At 41.5% G+C, this 19912-nt stretch overlaps 1 protein-coding gene and 1 long non-coding RNA gene across 2 annotated transcripts; one reads left to right on the top strand and one right to left on the bottom strand.

The window, feature by feature from the left end:
- Positions 1–880: 880 nt before the first annotated feature.
- Positions 881–15648, top strand: nr1d2b (nuclear receptor subfamily 1, group D, member 2b). The gene is made up of 8 exons (XM_066673867.1): positions 881–1235; positions 3342–3557; positions 7216–7304; positions 8076–8220; positions 9589–10292; positions 10605–10790; positions 11316–11526; positions 12476–15648. Exons 1-8 carry the CDS (start codon positions 1217–1219, stop codon positions 12670–12672), a joined length of 1767 nt encoding a protein of 588 aa, XP_066529964.1. The 5' UTR covers positions 881–1216; the 3' UTR covers positions 12673–15648.
- LOC136699284 (uncharacterized) lies at positions 11387–19248 on the bottom strand. Its single transcript, XR_010803635.1, has 3 exons — positions 19003–19248; positions 18238–18446; positions 11387–11520 (listed from the first exon to the last, which is right to left on the bottom strand). It is a non-coding gene; the product is annotated as an uncharacterized lncRNA (long non-coding RNA).
- Positions 19249–19912: the final 664 nt, after the last annotated feature.

The raw sequence follows: 19912 nt of genomic DNA, 5'->3' as shown, positions 1-19912 counted from the left end.
TATTCTGTTTAGGTAAAAGTATGTTTATCAATCTATATCTATTACACTGTAGAAAAGTAAATTAAAGCACTTATTTTATATTATAATGGTGGTATTAAACTGTTGTTAAAGTGTCCATACAGTGTTATTACAGCTGCACAGTAAAGTAGAGTGATTGCTGTGCTCAGGCTCTTGACTCTAAAGCTGTATTTTAGGTCTTTGACTTTATCTGAAATTAACACAGCTCACATTTCTGAGCAGCAGCATGGGAGGTAACTCTCGTCCTTTCCTCGACCGCTTGCTCATGGCCTTTCCCAGGACTGAATGCAGTTGTGCAGCATATTTTTAGCCAAGGTTGTAACCCCAGCATTCGTTAGCAGAGTCTAAAACAGAGAAGGCGACTGGTCATGGTCACAGTGATAAATAGGACGTGGTCGTTCAGTGATAAAGGGGATAAACAATGTTTAAACTTAGCTTTGAAAACTTTTAGTACAATGTGCACTGCAGTGTGTGGTGGAAAGAGCAGCACTGTCTCTGCTTGTTTTCACCCTCCCGGCTTGGGGGGAGACATAGCTGGTGGGTGGAAATAGCAAGTTTTGGCATGACATGATGTCATTAGGTCATGCACTTTCATGGCATAGGGTCGGTTTGATGGAAACAGCCTGCTGCACTTTCCATTTTGTGCATGTCAGTGGAAACAAGTCTTTCATGGGTGTAAACAGTGCATCACTCTCCTCGCTCGTTTTCATTGGTGGGGTGATGTTAGGGACCCTCTCCATGTGCAATAACAGTTCTGTATCTTCTGATGGTGGGCGGTGCATTTAACTTTGAATCATGAAAGTGTGTCAGTGGGTTACATTGACACTAACTCAAGCCCGAGAGGAGGAGCGACTGAAGTGGGTCACATGGCCAGCAATGAGCACCTTACTCGAAAGTGCTACCAGACGAAGAGCTGCTCTTTCTGCTCTGATGGACTAGGACTTTAAACCAGGCTTTAAACCCATTTAACACTAGTGTTTCTGCGTTTATCTGGGAGCAGCCCCTTCTTCGTCTTCATCTGTTGCTCTCTCTGAGAAGCCACTGCTCTATTGCATTTTACTGAGGGTCGTGAAAATATTGTAAAAGCTGTTGGTAAACTAGGACCATGTTCATGCTTTAGGCTGCTCTAAAGAGAAGAGAAAACGGCCTCAAAACATTTGAAAAACAGGTGACCGAGGGCTTTCTGTTGTTGGAGGACATGGAAGCGACAAAAGCTGGTGAGTGTTTACGTTTGCAGTCTTATTTGTATTGATTTGCGCAGCTTCCTTTCCACATTAAAAGTCATTTAAAATATCAAAAACATTACTGCGCGAGTTTCTCATTCCAACTTTCTGTTCCACCTTTAATGTTGAGGTCGTCGTGTTGTTACTGCTGCACTGTTTAAGGTGGAAACGACATTTTGAGTAAGAAAGTGAAACCTCGGATCATAGGTTTCGAAACAGAGACAAATTCAGGGATAAAATGTTATTTAGATGTGATTGCAGTGACTTTGAGCGCCGTTAAGACTCAGGTTCCACCTTAAACCCGTATTGAGGTTACGAGAGTGAGGGGGTGCCTCTGCTTTAACGGTAACGGCTCGCTCGCGAGCTCACATGGACCACTGCGCCTAGCCATGTGCCTCTGTGTTTACGCTGGCCGTGCGTCCGCTGTGATTGGTCGAGAGCGGCCGTGACGTGGCTGTTGCATAATTCGGTGCGGTGTGTACACGTGAGGCGAGTACGAGCCACTCGCGCGCTGACCTACTTTTCCAACACAGGGAGAGAGGGCGTGGCTTGGAGTGTGAAGAGCGACGCGTTAATACTTGAATTTATGCAAATTTATGCACAATATGGGGACACATCATTATAAAAACGGCCCCCTTTTTCCTTTTTTATATACATGTATTTTTTTCTAAGCCGTGGAAGTTTCTAGAAACTGACGACACACGTGTGTATACATATCTATGTACATATGTTTTAATAAGCATGCGCTTTTAGGCAACATGCATCATAACAATAATTTATAACATGCAACATAAGCACTGCTAAGAAAATGTTATAAAACATTTCGTATTTATATTTTACAATTATAAATATTTTGTTGTATATTTGATTTAAACTCAACAAATTCACATAATATAATTCAGAAAACATGACAAAAGGTGTCTGCAAATATTAGCACACAAAATAAATTAATATTATTTTGGCCCACATTTCTTAACAGTTTTGTTTGCTTTGGAAGTGAATGCACTGAGTGTTTTTTGTTTTATTTTGTATTATTATTTTTGTTTAATATTTCAGTCAGCCCATACTACATTAACTAGAATATATTTATATTATAGTCCTTTAAAGCCCAGGTAATTGTATTGTTGTACAGTAGTAATATTAAAATATATATTACATATGTTAATCTAACACTAATAATCATTGTCCCATAATTAATGTGGATATTAAAGTAGGACTTTGTTCATAAATATAGTATGGTCTGTAATCACTTTGTTGAATTTCTCGTACTGTATATGCTTTATAGCAGGATATGATTTTTTCAGTGAGAATTTTCCTCCCGAAGAAGGAGGAAACGATGAATGTACTTGTTGGGTCTTTGTTGGAGTCAGGTTACTGTAGTGAAGGCAGTCTACACCCTTCTGAATCCAGCATTATGTAACGAATGTTACCTAACCACAGAGAATGGAACAGAAATCAGGTCAAGCCCAGAGGAAAAATAAAAGCCCTGGCGTCTGACTGGTCCACTTTCGTCCTGAGGGGAGGAGCAGGGCGGGAGTGTTATATATTTAATTATTTTACTCTCATTGGCAGAAAAGAGACAGTATTTGATCACTGATTCCTTTATGTATTCTTTTTTTATTTTTATTAATTATTTTCCATGAACATGCATGTGATATAAATCCACTGATTTATATCCCCAATTATAACATATAAAATTAATAAGTTATACCTTGTTTCCCTTGTTTTCTGTCTGTATATAAAAGCTTTTAATTTGGGGATGTATAATGAATGAATGAATAAATGAATGAGCAGCTGTCTGAGTGGCCTAGTTTTTTCCCGTGAGGAGGGTGCTATGCCTAGTAACAACGAGATCTCACTGCCAGAGCTAAACCATTTTTTTTTCCATGTGATGGCCAGGTTCGGGTTGGGTTTAATGCAATGTCTCTGACACATACAGGCAACTAGATGTCAGTGAAATGAAGAAGAATCAGTGAAGAAAATGGCTTATTGAGCCTGTCTTTTGTTTTTAATGTTAATTCAGCATTATTTCAGTATTGTGTAACTCTATGAACTTCCTCCTTCTGCTGTAACCGAGTTCTATCTCCTGTGCTCCTCCAGGGGGCGTCATTGCCTACATTAGCTCCTCGAGCTCGTCCTCCAGCCCAGAGTCGTGTTTGAGCGACTGCTCCAACAGCAGCTACCAGTCATCCTCTCCGCCGCGAGCCTCTTCTCCAGCGCGCTGCCACGAGGGTCCGGGCAAACCGGGGGGACCACAGAAGCACAGCACCTATAAGACCACCCGCTCACCCTCCACCAGCAAGACCAACATTACCAGTGAGCCTCACACTGCAAAACACCATAGTTAACACACCTTACGGCCCAAAGCAGCCCACTGCATCTCTCCTAATCCAGCTCTCACAGAGCTTAAAGGTGCAGTCCTTTGTTTTTTAATCACAAACACCTCCTGCTTTTCTCCCATAAACAAGAGCAGAATCACAGGGGCTTTAAGGCACATTCTGATTTTGGGTCTGTGCCAGCTGTCTCTGATCCATATTGCCATATTTTAAATTGCGCAAGTAAGTACGAACTTAATCCATAGGTGTGAATGTGAATGTGAATGTGTGCGCCCCCTCCAGGGTGTGTTCCTGACTTGCGCCCAGTGATTCCGTGTAGGCTCCGGACCCACAATGACCCGGAACTGGAGAAGGGTTACAGACGATGAATGAATGAATTCCAGACCCTCAAATTAATGCATTATAAAGCATTTAAATGTATACAATAATGCTCACATGCAGAAAATCATACAAAAAATTCAAACAAAATGAATAGAGGAAATAAATATTAATTTTACTGAACACAGTTTTGGTCCAAACCAACTACGAAGCAAGATCTGACACAAACAGCACTTTCATATTTTGCTATGGTAATTTTTAAAGTTTTATTGTGGTTCTAACAATATTTATTTATTTATTTATTTATTTGGCCCCATAGTGATTTATTTAATAAAGATGTTAAAAAATAAGTAAAATAAGACTAATTTTAGTAGAAGTGCACACTGAAGGAGGCGTCTCGTGTCGTACATATTTCAGCAAAGTGTGGAGATCTTTTTTTTTTCACAAATTATATGGTTGAGAACTTTAATGACCCCTTTGTGTGTGTGTGTGTGTGGGTGAGTGTTTGTGTGAGAGAGATGTCCTGTTTGCTGTGATAGTTGCTTTGGCCAGAGTTCCAATGCAGTGAAAGCGTTCTCGAAATACTACAGACAGAAATAGAAAGTATTTACCACATCTTCAGTGCAACACAGAGAGGGAGGATGGGACAAAGAAGGGCCCTGACGTATTTCTTTAGCCCCTGACCTACTGACCACCGGCACATGGGCTCTTCTGAGCTCTTGATTTTCCACAAAATTGGAAAACGATACAATGAGATTTGAGTATGGAATCAGAGCAGCACTAGGTATTGTGAAAAGGGACAGATTATCCTGCCTGTAATCTTCTCAGGGGAGGAGGGAGAGAAACACAGACTGGGCTGATCTGGACGGAAATAAAATCACAGAAGATCCCCTGTAAAAGATAGATTTATCCCAGGAACCGTGGACATTTAATGCAGTCAGAATCTACTCACAGATTCACTCTCAAAAGTGAAATACATTTGCTGTTTTTATTACATTTTAAAATACCAATCACAAAATTCTCTCGAAAGTAAAAGAATAAAGCTATTTTTTTCTGTTTTTTTTTGTACATAAATGGGGGTGTTTGGAGTAAACTGAGTGAATGTTGTGTGCGAGCATTGGGCACTGAGCATTCACCCTCTGTGTCACAAAAGCCTTCTTCAAAACCTTCCGCCGTTGTGATGCAGTTTTCCCCTGCACTGCCTACTGTTTACCTGCATAATGCAACTTAGCGTTCATTTTCTGAGGATGTGCACAACCTACGCGCAAAACAGACATAGGATATGCGAAGCAGCCATGATGCATACGCGAACATGTAGTTAACATTTCATACTGACCCAAACTTGCACGTAGTCTGAATGGGCCCTGTATTAGTGAGTGAAAACTTAGCATGAAAAGTAACCGCAAGGACTACGTAAAGAAATCTGGAAACAGTCCTGTCTCACATAGTGCCGTCACACTCTGGCAGTCCACAACTGGACCGTGAGGCTGTAGACCGTCCCGTTTCTCATTCTGCTGATCAGATCCACACGCTTCGTACTGTAACGTGTGAGGAGCTGAGAACTGCAGGGTAACGTTTGGTGTGGTCCGTGTCCTTGTGTGTGTTTTTATGCTTGCGCTATGTTTTGCTTGGCGACCCCTCTTGACCTGTCCTTATGCGTTGTCTCTGTGGACATGTCCTCGTCTCTGAATAGAAACACCTGTTACCACTACTCACACGAAAGTAGTCCCTTAGTGAACCAGTTTATACTCCATAGAGCGGGTCCCGCTGGTCTACATGGGCGGGAGCGTGTTTAAATAGGTTTAGCATAGAATCTCTGATAGATCCAGGCCACTAGGTGTCAGTACAGCAGCGATTTCTTAAAATAGAGTAGAGTCAGTGCTGAAAAAATCCAATCTTGAATTCACTGATCCTCAGATGTCATGGAAACTAACTTAATTAAATATCTGTCTGAAGTTATAAAGAGTATTTCATGTGTCCTTTGTGATTGGGACATAAGGGATGGGGATAAGGAGCCACTGGAAAAGTGAATTGTGGTTCTTTTTGCTTCCTAAAGCTACACCAACCTGAAAAGTGGATCTCAGTGGATAATAAAACAAATAAATTTTGGTATATTGTGAGTTTACTCTCTAAAAACATGTCAGATTCTTACTACACTGTAGATCGTAGACTGAAGATTGTGTATCGATATAAGTCTTCCTTTTATCACTTATATAAACATGTGTTTCTAGGACACAACCCATAACCCACAGTTTCCCGTGCTCCACTTCTTCAGTCAGTATTTAGTTTAATTGCCTCGTAGTAGATCTTTGATTACCGTCCGTCACAAGCACTCTACAAACATAACCTTTGTCCTGACCTCAATATGGATTATAAATCTGCATCATTAAATAGATATGAGGCCATTTGGTAACCAGAATGTACACTATGTACATGAAGTTTTTAATGATCAAGGATTTCACAAACACAGTGTAATAATGTTAAAGTCCTGTAAACACAGTTTAAAAGAGAGAAGATCCGGTTACTGTCTGTTCAGAGATGAGGATGTCTAACAAGGACAGCACAGTGGTGCAGCAGGTAGTCCCTCTGTCACAGCTCCAGGTTCCTGGAGGTTGTGGGGTCTGTCTGTGAGGAGAGTGGTGTGTTCTCCCTGTGTCTGCGTGGGTTTCCTCCAGGTGCTCTGGTTTCCTCCCACACTCCAAAAACACACGTTGGTAGGTGGATTATAGACTCAAAAGTGTCCGTAGGTGTGAGTGAATGTGACTGGCGCCCCCTCCAGGGTGTGTTCCCGCCTTGTGCCCAGTGATTCTGGGTAGGTTCCGGACCCACCGCCTCCCTGAACTGGATAAGGGTTACAGACAATGAAATGGAAAATGTAAAACTAACGCAATAACACATGATATTTCATTAAACCACAGACCACACCAGTTATATGAGTTGTAACAGATCACATATAAACCACGTAGAAGCTTTAGGAGAGTGTTATTTTTATGAGCATGTATGGTTGTAAAGGCCACGACAATTTAACATGTTGCTGTCAAAAATGCTGAATAGGGCAGCTATTGGGTTAACAGTTCTGGGTCTTAATGAAGCATCTGTGACCTGCTTTGGTCCAAACCCCACGAGCCCCACAGCAGCGTTCTCCCCCTGTGTAAACAGCCCTGTTCAGAATGCCCGCTTTCAGTCTCTGACAGTTGTGGTCTTGCCCTGGACGCAGGTGGCACAGAAACCGTCCACACATTAGCGGTTACACAGTGATTGTAACATAAAAAATGGCTTCCTTGCTCTCGCAACCTATTTAACGCTCTCTCGTTTTACAGAGATCAGCGGCCTGGTGCTGCTGTGTAAAGTGTGCGGAGACGTGGCTTCAGGATTTCACTACGGCGTCCACGCCTGCGAGGGCTGCAAGGTGAGAACACACTTAATGCTAGAAAAAACAGCGATACGACAGAGATGCACCGCAAGACATGAACTGAACGCTCACTCAGTGGTGAGCGGCGTAAGCTCGCTCGCTTGTAACTCAGATCTTGGCTTGCATAAAAAAAAACGTTGGTTGATTCACTCGTCTGTCAAGGTTTCACTGTAGTTTGATATTCCTCACAAACTTTACAGAACACATAAGACACAGAGGGGTGCATATCCACAGATGAAAATGGAGATATACAGGAGGAAATGTAGATTCTGTCATTCTTTGTTTCATATTTGGGCTTCCACAACATTCTCCTTTAATGTTTTCCTATCCTAAAAGTTACGTAGTGCAGTGTGAGCCCAGAGTGTCATCAACAGGCACTTTTCTGGAGCATCACAATTTTTTTGATGATATAATTCTAAGCTAAAAATATTACATAGTGTTCCTTTAATGCCACACACTGACGCTAGCTCTCCAAGCTCTTCTCTTATTTGCGTCTGGGTCGTTGTGTCTGATCAAGTGTGCCTGCCTCCAGCTGAGTTCCGACAGGACGTCACAGGACCATAACGTTCCTCCAAGTGCTTTGGCCTTATTTTTTGGGGCTGTCAGAGATGTTATGGAAGCTAATCACACTCTCACACCAATTCTGCTCCAATCAGAAAGGCTCTCAACCTGTATCTGTTACAAAGATCACACTTGTCCCTCTGTTCCCCACGGAGCCTCTTTCTAATTTTCTCTCCTTTATTATCTATCTCCCCTTCTCATTTTCAGGGTTTCTTCCGGAGGAGCATCCAGCAGAACATTCAGTATAAGAAGTGCCTTAAAAGCGAAAACTGCCCCATTATGCGCATCAACAGGAACCGCTGCCAGCAGTGCCGCTTCAAAAAGTGTCTGCTCGTCGGCATGAGCCGAGACGGTGAGGCTCGCCTGCTTTCTGTTAGTTCCCTTCAAAAGTGGCCAGAGGAAGGACTGAAACTACTAATTATACAACTAACTAAACTAAACTAAAACTACTAATACACACTAGAGACGAAAGACTAAGACTGAATCTCAATCAAAATCAGCTGCCAGAATTAACACTGCTGCCCATGACCATAATTATTATAATTTTTATTTATTTAACCTTTAATTTTACCAGGCAAGTCATTAAGAACATATTCTTATTCACAATAACAGTCTGGCATGTTTAAATATTGTGTCCAGATACATGGGGATGTGTTGACCCCTGCCCTCAGCTCTTTATATAACGCAGTGGCCCAGTGTGTGTGTGTGTATGTGTGTTTTATGACACCGCTGATCATATACCAGTAAACAAAATGAAGGCCATAAACACGTTCCTCGAATTACTGTCAAGGCCTAATTTTCAAAAATATACAGTTTATCTGACCTCTCGTAAGAGGAAGTGGATCTTTGGCTTTTATTATTACAGTTATATCATTATGTAAGGTTTGTTTATGTTATTTGAACATCCTCCTTTAACCCTCCTGTAGGGATGTAGCTGTAGTACAGTGGTGAACAGTCAGTGACATTTGGTCGCTTTTGTGAGGGAAAAGAAAGGAAAACTCAAAAGAGAATCTGCACATTTTAATGCATTACTATAAATTTGCTCTCATTCTTTTATTGGGACAACGTTATTAAAGCAACATTAAGTTGTGTGATTACATTAAAATTACAGCTTCAAAGTCATTATGATGATCCACTGAGCTGTAACAGGGTGAATAGAGCCTCTGTCGTTGCTACTCTGGGCTCAGCACTGCAGAAACTGCACTATGTAACTTTTGGAGGAGGGTAGGAATTCGAACTCCACTCCATCTCCCTCCTTCTTGGTTTCAGGACAGTGCTATAAAAGTGACTTCCACTATGCAGCTGTAGGGGGAGCTCAGACGCAAAAACACCAACTCTTACCTTGTGTTACTTTAATAAAACACACCTGTAAATTGAGAGATACATGTTTAACGTCCCAGTGCTGGTCTGCTCTACATCAGATCACTCAGAGGGAACTAACTCTTGTATAATATTATATAATATAATGTGTAAAGTTATTGTAAGGTTCTTGGTGTATATCTTTAACTGTTTGTTAAATAATAACTAGATACTGAATGCAAAATCTAAATGCAGGATGGCGCAGTGTTCCCTTAGAGCACCTATTGTCTTATTTTCAATAAGAAAGCCAACAAAACATGTCATTTGACCAAAGGATGGCGGTTTCGGGGGTCCTGAACTTTCTCACATTGACTGTATGAATTCGACTGCTTTAACATCGATTGTGATTTTCTTTCCTCAGCCGTTCGTTTTGGCCGAATCCCGAAGAGAGAAAAGCAGCGGATGCTGCTGGAGATGCAGAGCGCCATGAACAACATGATGAGCACCGGCCAGCTCCACAACACTCAGACGCTGTCTCTGACCAGCCAGACTCCGTGTAAGACCACCTTCAAAGACTCGCCCTCGTCACCGGGATCCGTTTCATCGCCCCGCAGCAGCCAATCAGAGTCCGGCAGTGAGCCCGAGGGCCTGGTTGCCATGGATACCAGCCCAAGCTCTGACTCCTCCAGCGCCACGGACAGCTGCGAGGAGGAGGTCGTCGGCACCGTGACCCGGGCACACCAGGAGACCTTCATGTACAACCAGGAGCAAAACCATGCCACAGAGTCCATCAGCTTTAGCTGCGACAGCGAGGACATGCAGGATGCGTGGAACCACTGTAACGACATTGCCACGGCAACCAGCATGCTCCCGCGTCCCAACTTTACCCCTCAGGCTCCAGAAGAGTCGCAGCGAGAGGAAACGTCCCTCAACCACTGCCCAATCAGAGTGGACAACAGTGCCTCCGATGGCCACTGCCCTGTCACACTGCCAAATAGTGCCCCCAGTGGGCACTGCTCTTCTTCCATGATCGGTCACTCGCTGCGAGGAGCCAACTCCAATGATCGTCTCACTGGCGGCAGGTACAGCGGTCCGGTCTGGAGCGGAGGGAACAGGATGCACCTGGTGAGTGAAGAGAATTAAAAAGAGAAATAATACATTTAATACAATATTAAAGTGACTATAATTACTTTAGAGAAATGCTCAAATAAATAGAAATTATTTATATCTTACATAGAAAAATATGTCCTTGATTTTGCAGTATGTGAACACACACAGCGGTCAGCCACATGATTAAAACCACTGACAGGTCAAGTGGGCACCACTGATGATGTGTTTACAGCGCCCCCTGTCAAGGAGTGGTGGTATATCAGGCAGGACAGATCTTGAAATCGATGTCCTGATGTTCCAACCCCCTCTTCCTTTTTCCTGTCATAGGTTTGTCCCATGAACACTTCTCCGTACGTGGACCCTCGTAAGTCTGGCCACTCCATCTGGGAGGAGTTCTCCATGAGCTTCACCCCCGCTGTGAGGGAGGTGGTGGAGTTTGCGAAACGAATCCCAGGCTTCAGGGACCTCTCCCAACACGACCAGGTCAGCCTCCTTAAGGCCGGGACTTTCGAGGTATGTATCTCCTGAACACTCCATCAGCTTACATCACGTATTCATTCGATGAGATGCAAAATCATGATATTAACTGTAGGCATTAGAGCTACAATTTCTCATTATAAGATTGTAAATATTCTAAGATCCTTCATCCTATTGTTTTAGCTTGTTTTTGGAGGTTTTTAACTTAATATGATTGTATTTGTCTGCAGTGACACATTAAAGCAACACTAGGTAGTATTTTTACCTTAAAAATTACAGCTTCAAAATCATTGTGATGCTCCACTGAGCTCTAACAGGAAGAATAGCCCTTGTGATGTTGCTAAACTGGTTTCGGCACTGCAGAAACTGCACTATGTAATTTCAGGAAGAGGGAAGGAAAATACACCCCACCTTGAACTTTAGACGGTGCTGTAAAAGTGAATTACACTCTACAACTGTAGGGGGAGCCCATGAGCATATATCAAATATTACCTATTGCTTTAAAAATGGTATTATTTGTATAAAATATCGTATGAGTGAACTTGTGTGTGTGTGTTCCAGGTGCTGGTGGTGCGTTTTGCATCTCTGTTCGATGTGAAGGAACGAACCGTGACATTTCTAAGTGGTCAGAAGTACAGTCTGGATGCTCTGCGCTCCATGGGGGCCGGGGACCTGCTTAACTCCATGTTTGATTTCAGCGAGAAGCTGAGTGCTCTGGGACTCAGCGAGGAGGAGATGAGCCTCTTCACCGCCGTCGTCCTCGTTTCTGCAGGTACACAAACTTTAAAATGAAAAACTGAAGTGAAGAATTATCATTCACTAAAGCTCCAAACAGTGCAGTGTATCTTTAAAAGGTACAGCAGTGGTGTTAGAGTCCAGTTGGGTTCATTACATTCTCTTCTCCAGAAGGAGAGGGGGATTTCTGTAATCTTTCATTATACAACTGTGGAGAATAAAAGAACACAATAAAAGTCCTGGGGCGAATGAAACCAACACAATTTTAACATCTACTGTACAGTTAATATAGAATACAGTACAGTTATGATCCATAATTAAAGGTACTGTATACGCACCCTTGGGTAACACAACATTTACAGTTTTTTCTGAGAGTGTACTTCCTGAGAGCAGCGTGGCACATGGTGATTCGTCTGAACTGTTGCACAATGCTTGTTTTTTTACACTTGAGGCCAGGTTGCCCTGCATTATCTTGTAATAACACCATCTACATAAGTCTTTATTTATTGTAGATTGCTTAAATGAACTTTATTGAGAATATATTTGAGCATAGGATTTTATTAAATGAAAAAGATCCAACTACATCTAAAAACATGACTTGCTGCCACATCAGTCACTCCTCTAAAGCTGCTGCTACAGTTAAAAATATAGCTGTTTGGCCTAGATCGTAGAAACTGTGCGACAGCTGTCAAAAATAGACCCAAGGAGTATTTTGTGCTTGTGTGTGCAAGCATGAAAAGTTACACTGATAAATATAGGATAGTACTGTGGCCTCGTTACCACATCTGGTGTGGACTGGGCTTTTGAAATGGTCTTTGAATCACAACAGCACTCCCTTGTGGAACAGTCCCTAAGCGTATGTGAGTTGTGTGTTTTGGAGTGTTATTTAGTGAGTTTATCTAAGTAAAAGGAGGAAGGAGGACGTCGATTCTCTGTTGTTGCCCATGTTTGCAACCAACTGTATTACTGTCCATGTCCCATTCTAGATCGTTCTGGTTTGGAGAACGTGAACTCAGTGGAGGCTCTGCAGGAGACCCTGATCCGGGCTCTGAGGAGCATCATCACCAAGAATCATCCCAACGAGATCGCCATCTTCACCAAACTGCTGCTGAAACTGCCCGACCTCCGCTCGCTCAACAACATGCACTCGGAGCAGCTGCTGGCCTTTAAGGTCCATCCCTGAGCTCTGAGACCTTCCTCATCCTCAATTAACTGTGGACCATGCTCCCCTCTCGCCCCCAGAAGCTCCAGAACATAAGCAGCATAGAATAACTGAAACAGAACTAGCGTCTGGGGGGGGGGCGCTGCACCTTGAGTCGTCGTACTGTAAACTGATAAAAAGTCGTGTCTCGTGGTAATGGGAAAAAATGAGATGAAATGAGAACAGCAGACTAGGATGTGTTTGTGTTTTGATGTTAGACGTGGTCAGTTTAAGATCAGGGCGGTGGGGACTGCACTCATTTGCTCATTTTTTCCAGAGACACCCTCTTGAAGTCGTTTAGATTATTACTGTTTTAACCGTCTGTGCAATATGTGACCCAAGTTGATTGTTATTTCTCATCATCTTCTTTCAGATGTGAAGCACCTCATAGATTCGGCTTGTGACTCGCACTCATGTTTAGCAGGTTGAAGGCTCTCCACAAGGGGGCGCCTGAAGTACACAGGTTTTTTTTTTTTTTGGTGCTTCACATTAATGACACTATGTGTCCTTGTTTTGTTTTGTTTTTTTGTTTTTGGTCTGTTCATGGTTTTGGATCGTGGGCGTAGGCACCAGGAGAGAGAGCGTATCGTTTTTAACTTACGGTGTCTGACTGAAATATTTTTTATTTTTTTTTATTTAGAAGGAGGCGATGGCAGGATATTTTCCATTACCTCCTCACCTACGTTTAACACAGAAAAAAAAAACTAAATTAAAAGCCGTCAAGAGGAGCAGGAGTCCAGCTCCTCTCTAAAATAAAGCTGAAATATATGAATCGAAATAAAAACAACTAGAGTACAGAGGAATGTTGAAGAAGAAGCTGCTAATGTAAGCTTTCGTGGGTTCGTAAACAACGCTGTGCCCCTCTCTTCAACCGCGGAAAGAGACGAGAATGTTTCACAGAGAGATATATCTATATATCTATGTTCATGATGATTGTTTTTCCCTCTTAATTTTAGGTTAGATCATTAAAGAGTTAACTAAGGACACTTGTTTTTAGTTTAGTTTATTTCTAATGTTGCAGCTGTGTATATGTTTTGTGTGTAAGGTAGGGTTGTATATAATAGTCTTGTATTAATAATAAAAATAAAAAAATTATATAAATAATGTTGATAATGAAAAGACAACGCTCCGGCAGTGCTCCCTCTGTGTTTTAAGAACACACTCGAGAAGGAGCTTGCATGCACTGCCCGTTATTCACTGAGGTCCAGTCAAACATCATGGAAAGCGCTCGTAAACTTTGTTTAGGTTTCTTTAGAGCAGCACTTACACACGCTGAAATTTGTAGAAGATTCTTGTCTCTTTTGGTGTGGGGTTCATTTACTGAAGAAAAGGGGGGCAGCGCTTTTCTCCGGATGCTTTTACGACAACACAAGTTTAGTGATTATTATTATTATTTTATTTGATTTTATCTAAGTATCTCTGGATTTCCAGTTTTTGCTGTTGTTTTCTTTCCTTTTGTTTCCTTTTTTCCTCTGTTCTATTTTGTGGAATGAGAGTTCCTTGTAGGGATTTTTTTCTTTTCTTTTGTTTCCTTTTTCTTTTTGGATCAGATGTGCAATCAGTGACGTGTGTGTTACACACAGACATATCACACGACAGACAGAGAGGGAGCTCAGAGTGACTAGGGCTGGCTCGACCCATAAGTCAACAAGTTGGAATGGACTTCTCTCCGTTTCCACCTGAGTCACTGTCCACAGGTGTGTGTGTGTGTGTGTGTGTGTGTGTGTGAGTGACTCAAAGAGTGTGTGAAACTGTCGACAGAAGGACTGGCGCCCCCTCCAGGGTGTGTTCCTGCCTTGTCCCCAGTGATTTCGGGTAGGCTCCAGACCCACCACCGCCCTGAAGTGGATAAGGGTTGCAGACAATGAATGAATGAACGCGTTATGAAATACCACCACCACCCCATCAACTCCCTGTTTTAAGAAGTGTACAAATAAGTTTTAAAGCTTTAGTGTATCATATAAATATAATTTAATATTCAAACTAATTTGGTCATTTTATGGTAACAGGAGTGTCTTAATAAAAATCACATTCAAGAAAAGATGCAGTGTTAATGCGCTCCGTTCCCGACTCTAACACTGACTCCATCTGTAAATGGTCTAAACCCACACTCACACGGACTTTTGGACACAGTATTATCCCCAAAAACAGAACAAACCCATCACAGTCTTCTGCAGCTTTTTCCTGATGGAGCTCAGAACGAATGCAGCGCCCAATAAACTCTTCACTTTTCACACAGCTTCAGTTTTAGGTTCTTTTCTGTTGAATACAATGAGAATGTGATTTTTAACACGACTCACTGTAAAATGACAAAAGAGAAAGAGAAAGTTTGAATTTTGAATTACAGTTATACACTACACGAAGAAAGCTTTAAACCCTGTTTGTAGAACTGACTGCTCCCCCTGCTGAGTGACAGAGGGGTCCGACCCCAGTGCCCACGGCAAAGTCGCCCAGAACTCCTCCCTGTTCCAGTTTGGATGAGGTCTATGTGCACAGATTTTCCTCTAAATAGGCCACAGATGATGTGAGGAATGTTCTGAATGCAGACGTAAAGACACATGATGAATGATTCAAGGTGTTCGAGCCAGCCCTCTCCTACAACACACTTTAACATTTCCAAATCTAACCCTCCTTTCACTGAAGCCACTGCAAAACTCTTAATGATCCGTTAACTGAGCGCTGCGACAGACCCTTGACTGAAGCAGCTGACTGTAGTGTTAATACATTTCTGTACGATGGTATTGTGGTGAGAAATGCTGTATTTTTCAGACCTTGGTGCTGATTTAAGATAAAATCCCAGGGTTTTAGTGTTTTAAATCCTCTCAGCTCCCTCTCTCTCTCTCTCCGTTTCCACCTGAGTCTCTCAGACTGAACACTGTTTTGCCAAAAACTGAAGAAATCTCTGGTCTGTATTGGTTTTGTTTTGTGAAAGCATTGCAAAATACCTAGATTTCTATGTGTAACATATATAAAAAATTATATATATATATATATATATATAATATACATATTACATATAAAATAAAAGAAAAAAATGAACTCTTCCTTCCGAGGTGTTCTTTTCTATCACTTCAGCAAACAACATGATCACTACATACAGCTTTACGTTCAAGACAACAAAACCGCGGGCTCCTGTCAGCCTTGCTTTGCTTTTATGGCAGCTAAACGGAGGTTGGGTTCCTCGGGAACCAGGGCACCATCGCTCCAGAACTCTCCAGAAAGTCTGTGGACTCTCCAGGTCCAGTTTTGTGGGAGGAATGTAATGCAGAAAGTGGGAAAGACAAACAGAGGACACAGGTCCAGGCTGGTGGCAGATGGAGGCCCTAAAGCCTTTTAAGAACCGCAGGACTGACCCGTTTCCACCGATCCACGTCCAGTTTGGGGCTCACTGTTAAAACTGGCCCACTTTCGGGTTTGGGTTCATGTCCGTGTCTTAAGCATTCGTCGCAGGTCTTTATTCTTTATTTCTGCTTCTCCTTTAGCAGCAGGGCAGGGGTCATTCAGATGAATCTTAAGATGGTGGAGACAGTCACTAAACACTCCCTTACGTTTACTCACATCTGTGCTTTTTAATAGAGTTTTATATTTGTTTTCAAGACTTTTCAGATATTTTAACTCAACTATGATGAACTTTGCCCAACTTATGAAAGAATAATTGATCGTAGATTACTTTCAATTAAACCTTTATTAAATTCAGTTCATTCCCTCTGCTGTAAAGTTAATGTAAAAGGTAAAATGTAAAAGGACGTCACATTGGCACAGCAGGTAGTGTCTCTGTCACAGCTCCAGTGTCCTGGAGGTGGTGGGTTCGAGTCCCGCTCTGGGTTACTGTCTGGGAGGAGTGTGGTGTTTTCTCCCTGTGTCTGCATGGGTTTCCTCCGGGTGACTGTCTGTGAGGAGTGTGGTGTGTTCTCCCTGTGTCTGCATGGGTTTCCTCCGGGTGACTGTCTGGGAGGAGTGTGGTGTTTTCTCCCTGTGTCTGCATGGGTTTCCTCCGGGTGACTGTCTGGGAGGAGTGTGGTGTTTTCTCCCTGTGTCTGCATGGGTTTCCTCCGAGTGACTGTCTGTGAGGAGTGTGGTGTGTTCTTCCTGTGTCCACGTGGGTTTGCTCCAGGTGACTGTCTGTGAGGAGTGTGGTGTGTTCTCCCTGTGTCTGCGTGGGTTTCCTCTGGGTGCTCCGGTTTCCTCCCATGCGCCAAAAACACACGTTGATAGATGGATTGGGGACTCAAAGTGTCCGTAGGTGTGTGTGTGTGAGAATGTGTGAGTGTGTGTCACCCTACGAAGGACTGTCTCCCACTCCAGGTTAAGGGTTACAGTTCAATGAATGAATAAATTAATGTACATTTACAAAGTCTTAACCGTTTAAACCCAGAATATCTCACAATACTCACTTTTTATACCCGAGTAAAATTATCAAAAAGTATCAAATATTTAAAAATAACAAAACAAGAACATTTTTAAACAACACTTTCCTAAACCCAAAATCCCAGGGGAGCAGATGGTGTCATTTTAACGCTTTAACTGAAGATGAAAGAGGCTCATAGGAAGATTTTGCAATACTTTTATGTTACGATGCTCATGCATTTTCTGCACTTTAACTGGAGAGGAACTATTGACTGAACTTCTCCTTTTACTGAAGGAGTTTTGCTAAAGCTGTCTCTGCTTTTTCACACAGATGTGCCATGAATACAGTCTTCCCACAGTGATACGCATCGCCACTTTAGCCTTCAGGAGTGTAAACTGTACTGGAATCTGACTTAAAATGTACTGTATAGAAAAAGCTGTTAAAAACCCCAAACTTTGTACAAACTGAACATTTTTATCCTCAGTTCATTAAAAATGAGAGAAAAAAATTTTTTAAAAAACACCCACATCTCGATATTTGTTGAAAGTGAATGAGATGATAATGGAGATGACGTACAGAAGCCTTTAAAAGCCAAAGTTTTGCACAGTTTTTGTGGTTTTTCATGATAATGAGCTGACTATTTGATTAAGATTGAAAATAATTTCATTATCAAATATTTCATCAATAGAAAACCAAATTCTTCAACAATAAACAGTGGATATATTGTGATAATGAGATAAATTGTATAAAAATAAGTAGTATCTCATTAAACTAATGTTTGTATTGAGTTAAGATCCCCCCCCCCCCCAAAAAAAAACAAAAAAAAACTTTATATCATGGTAAGCAAATAAATATTTGTATAAATATTTATACCAATAAAACTTTTAAAAAATCTCAATTATATTTACAATGAAACAATATTATCTCAATAACACAAAATTAACTCATTATCTCTATAAAACAGATCTGACAGAAATATGTAAAACGTTGGCCTTCTGTAGTGATGATCTGAGTCTAGTTTTTAAAAGAAGGTGCAGCCAGCTTTGCTTTTCAAATTGTCCATTCCACCTTAAGTGGAAAGCTAACTTCAAGTTAATGCACAACTCTTTAAGGTGGAAAAGGTAATTGCAATAAGCTAACTGCAGTTTACTGCCTCAAATTTTAATGTGGAACGGCTTAATAAGCCAACTACAGCTTACCTCTTCCCTATTTAAGGTGGAATGGCTTAATAAGCCAACTACAGCTTAGTTCGATTCTCTTTAAGGTCTCTTTCGGCCTTCTGTTGCTCCACTGCAGGGCTTCTACTGGACTCGACTCTGCTTTTTCTCCATCAGGTAAATCTGGTTCTGGTTCTGGAAGCGGTTTCTTGGTTTGGACGTGCTGTGTTTTGACTATAATTGAGACAACACTGAACAAAAAGAATTGAAGTGTAAACACTAAGAAAAAACAGTTTCAGCCAAAGCACAATCAGACCCCAAATATAAACAGTGCCCAGAAAACGAGAGAGGAACAACTCCCAGCGACATTAGAGAAAATATCCCAGCTTTGATACGGGAGAATATTTACAGCACAAGTCTACCAGGGACCATTCGGAGAGTAGAGGTCATTAAAGTCCAGTAGAGTATGAATAGGCTCATTTAAGCAGCATTTTTAAAAGCTACTCTAGTGTAATTGCGGAGCAGAGCCGCGGGGACTGAAATGGGTCACTTTCAGACAGGAATGCAGACTAAAGTCCAAATAAACACAAAATACTGAGACTGTAAAGGCCATGGATTAAAAAAAAAATAATAAAAAAAAATAAAAAAACACCCCTGGGGCACATCTGATTAAGGTCCAATCTTATTTTAAAGGACCCATAGCGCAGGAACCTGCTCAGAGACAAAATAATTTAACGTAGTCTTGTAAATAGCTAAATGACCTTGAAATAAATATTTCTTTTACATCATTTTTAAATTCTTTCTCACCTCTTTTATCCCCCCAATTCCTACAGTCCTCGACCGTCCAGGAGTGTGTTCGTCCTCACTGCAGTCTACTCTCCACTCCTGGGAAGTTTTACACCAAACTGGAACATTGCTGTAAGTATTTGATGGCATGCAGCACCAGCTGTTACTGAGGTCAGGAGCTGAGGTAGAAAGCTTATTTCACTTGAAATGATTCAGGAAATTAATCACATCTGGTCTCACATCTAATTGTTCCGTTCCACTTTGCTGCAGGAGTCACATTTTGATGCACGATTTACGGTGGAGTGGTGAATTAGCCAGCTAGCTTTTTAATATTTAATTTAAACTCAAATCAGTTTACTGCAACGACAATATAAGGTGGAAGAGATAACTGGATTAAGAAGGCAACTTTTATTTACTTAAGCTGCATTAAGGTGTAACTGAAATTTGGAATAAGCCAAGGTTAGTTTACTGCAGATGCATTTACTGTACTTCAGCACCGTTTAAGGTGGAATAGAAAATTGAAAACTGAATACAAATATAGTTTGCTGCAGCAGTATTTAATGTGGAATGGAAATTTGGAACAAGAAGCCAAATTTATTTTACTGTAGCGGAATTACGGTTGAAATTAAAATTTCGTGTTCTCTGGGGTGATGGAACTTCTTTCAGTACTTGTGGGATTAGTTTGTGTGGTGTATTTGATCCAAAACTAATCACCTTACACCAGCCTTTGACCAAGCTGACGTTTAATTAAAGGCTGAATGCCATCAGATCCTCACAGCAATGTTACAGCAGTGAAGAAGAAATAAATGCCTGCGTAAAAATGTATTTTAGCAATGTATTTGTTTGAAGATAATTTCTGTTAGCTTCATTTCTAATGCTTCACTGATCTGTAATAAGGAGAATAGAGCTCATCACTACCCTGGACTCTGCA

The sequence above is a fragment of the Hoplias malabaricus genome, chromosome 6 (genome assembly GCF_029633855.1).
Source record: "Hoplias malabaricus isolate fHopMal1 chromosome 6, fHopMal1.hap1, whole genome shotgun sequence".
Classification (NCBI taxonomy): domain Eukaryota; kingdom Metazoa; phylum Chordata; class Actinopteri; order Characiformes; family Erythrinidae; genus Hoplias; species Hoplias malabaricus.
Note: the sequence above shows the minus strand (reverse complement) of the source record. Positions and strands in the feature narration are given on the sequence as shown.

What these genes read in the sequence shown, in the direction of transcription:
- nr1d2b (XM_066673867.1), top strand. An exon ending in ACGCCTGCGAGGGCTGCAAG is followed by an intron (nt 7,305 to 8,075) that starts GTGAGAACACAC and finishes TCTCATTTTCAG; the next exon opens with GGTTTCTTCCGGAGGAGCAT. An exon ending in GAGGGAACAGGATGCACCTG is followed by an intron (nt 10,293 to 10,604) that starts GTGAGTGAAGAG and finishes TTCCTGTCATAG; the next exon opens with GTTTGTCCCATGAACACTTC.